This window comes from Alosa alosa, chromosome 14, assembly GCF_017589495.1.
Source record: "Alosa alosa isolate M-15738 ecotype Scorff River chromosome 14, AALO_Geno_1.1, whole genome shotgun sequence".
Taxonomy (NCBI): Eukaryota; Metazoa; Chordata; class Actinopteri; order Clupeiformes; family Clupeidae; genus Alosa; species Alosa alosa.
The window spans coordinates 15,381,894-15,383,645 of record NC_063202.1 but is presented as its reverse complement, the minus strand read 5'-3'; the positions used below and the strand labels follow the sequence as shown (position 1 = coordinate 15,383,645).

The following is a 1,752-nucleotide window of genomic DNA, read 5'->3' as shown; positions in this document are numbered from 1 at the left end:
AACTTGTGAAAATTAGACCTATTCTTCAGGGTGACACAAAGGACACAGGGCCTCTTACTAAGGACAGTCTCAAAATTCGAAATTACTAGGAATATATAGCCTGATGTAACCCTAAAGAAAAGGTAGCCTAACAAGAGCAAAACCTCAATATTGCTTCGAGGAGAAATTAAGTAGCCTATGGGCGTCCAAGTAGGCTAGTCTAGTAGGCCTAGTGTTCGAGAGGCATTTAACTAATTAGCCTGCTGAGTGTTGGAATGTCATATACCAGGCAGTACATGGCGACAGGGATTGGGGTATGGTTGTTATAACAACAGCTGTGTCTACGCACAGCTGCCCCCTTTATGGCAAGATGAGGTTGATCATGAATATCATATTTTGAGGCACATTATCAATGTGCGTTGCGTTGGTAGTCTATATAATGTTTTCTGTCATTCCACTAGTAGCCTACACCGAAGCCTAATTTGGCACGGTTCATTATTTCAGAAGCGCAGCTAGCGACAGTTTGCCCCACTGGTCTTTGCGAACTATATAGTCCATTAAATAAGTGGAGGCTGCTTTCAGTCTGCATTGTAGTTCAGTTGCGGCATTGGTTAACAGGAAAGGAAACTTGAAATGTGTCATTGTAGCCGTGCACTTTGCTACAACTATGACTTTGCTGACAGCAGAAACTGGGTAAATGTGATTTCTTCTTACAAGTTAGAAGTCGTTTACATAACGTAGCCTATCGCCCCAGACTGTCTACTAAAGAGACTACAAGCACAATCACACAATATGCTGCTTGCATACTCGCAGAACTAAGTTCGGCAGCCTTCAATCCATTAAGTTACAGTGGTTTTGAAAATTATTGTTCACGGGAGCCGTCGGTCACTGTACTGCAAACGCAAAAGAACGCACATAATTTTGAAATCAAGTGTCTTTTGGCCTCTGTTTTGAATTATTTTGCGCGATGGCCGGAGAATGAAATATTAGGAGAGATAGGCTACTTTGCATTTCGCAGTCTAGACAAACTGGTATTAAGGTCTGTGATAGCCTACAAACTACGCACATAGCTTACACCTAATGGACTTGAATGGGTAGAGCCTTTTTAAACTTTTCAGATGAAAATGAAGTATTTTTTAGGCTCGAATTCACCGTGGTAATCACGTACAGGCTACGACGTTACCAACCTAAATAACGCGCATCGAATATAAACTGTAGGCTATGATACGAGTAGTGTTTTTGCACTAAAGTATCAGTTTAGTTACAAATTCATGTAGACGAAGGCCTCAGCCAGGGTCTTATCTGAAACCCCCTTTTCCGTTCGGGGTCCCCATTCTCCGTAAGAGCCACCCCCCTCTAAATTCCCGACCATTTCGTATTTGCTGGTAAAAACATTAAGTATTTACTGACCTGAATGAATTGGATAGTAAGTGCAGATTTCCCGACACCACCACCTCCAACCACAACCAGCCGATACTTCTCCTGCACCGAGCCGTCCTTCCACCCAGCCATCGGGGACACACACTGCTGCACTCGCCGCTGTCTCAACGCCAGTGAGCAGACACCCACTTCTCAGTGACAGGCCCTCACTTGAAATACTGTAGCGCAAGAAAAATACGCCACTTTAGCCGCTTCAGAAACGAAACCAACACAATCCGTCCAATATGACAGAAATACAATAGCCGCCTGTTTAGAAGTGGCTGCTGTCTCAGACCGATCGCCCTCCTGGAAAACGCTACCAAGCACTGTGCTGCAAGATTGGGAAAGATAGGG

The 1,752-nt window shown here is 44.1% G+C and overlaps 1 protein-coding gene across 1 annotated transcript in view; it reads right to left on the bottom strand.

Annotated features, from left to right (window-relative positions):
- Positions 1 to 1,752, bottom strand: part of rras2 (RAS related 2) — a 37,680-nt gene extending 35,928 nt beyond the window's left edge. The window contains exon 1 of the mRNA XM_048262470.1: positions 1,390 to 1,752. Within this exon, the coding sequence (XP_048118427.1) occupies positions 1,390 to 1,491 (102 nt within the window). The 5' untranslated portion in view covers positions 1,492 to 1,752. The remainder of the gene's footprint in view (positions 1 to 1,389) is intronic.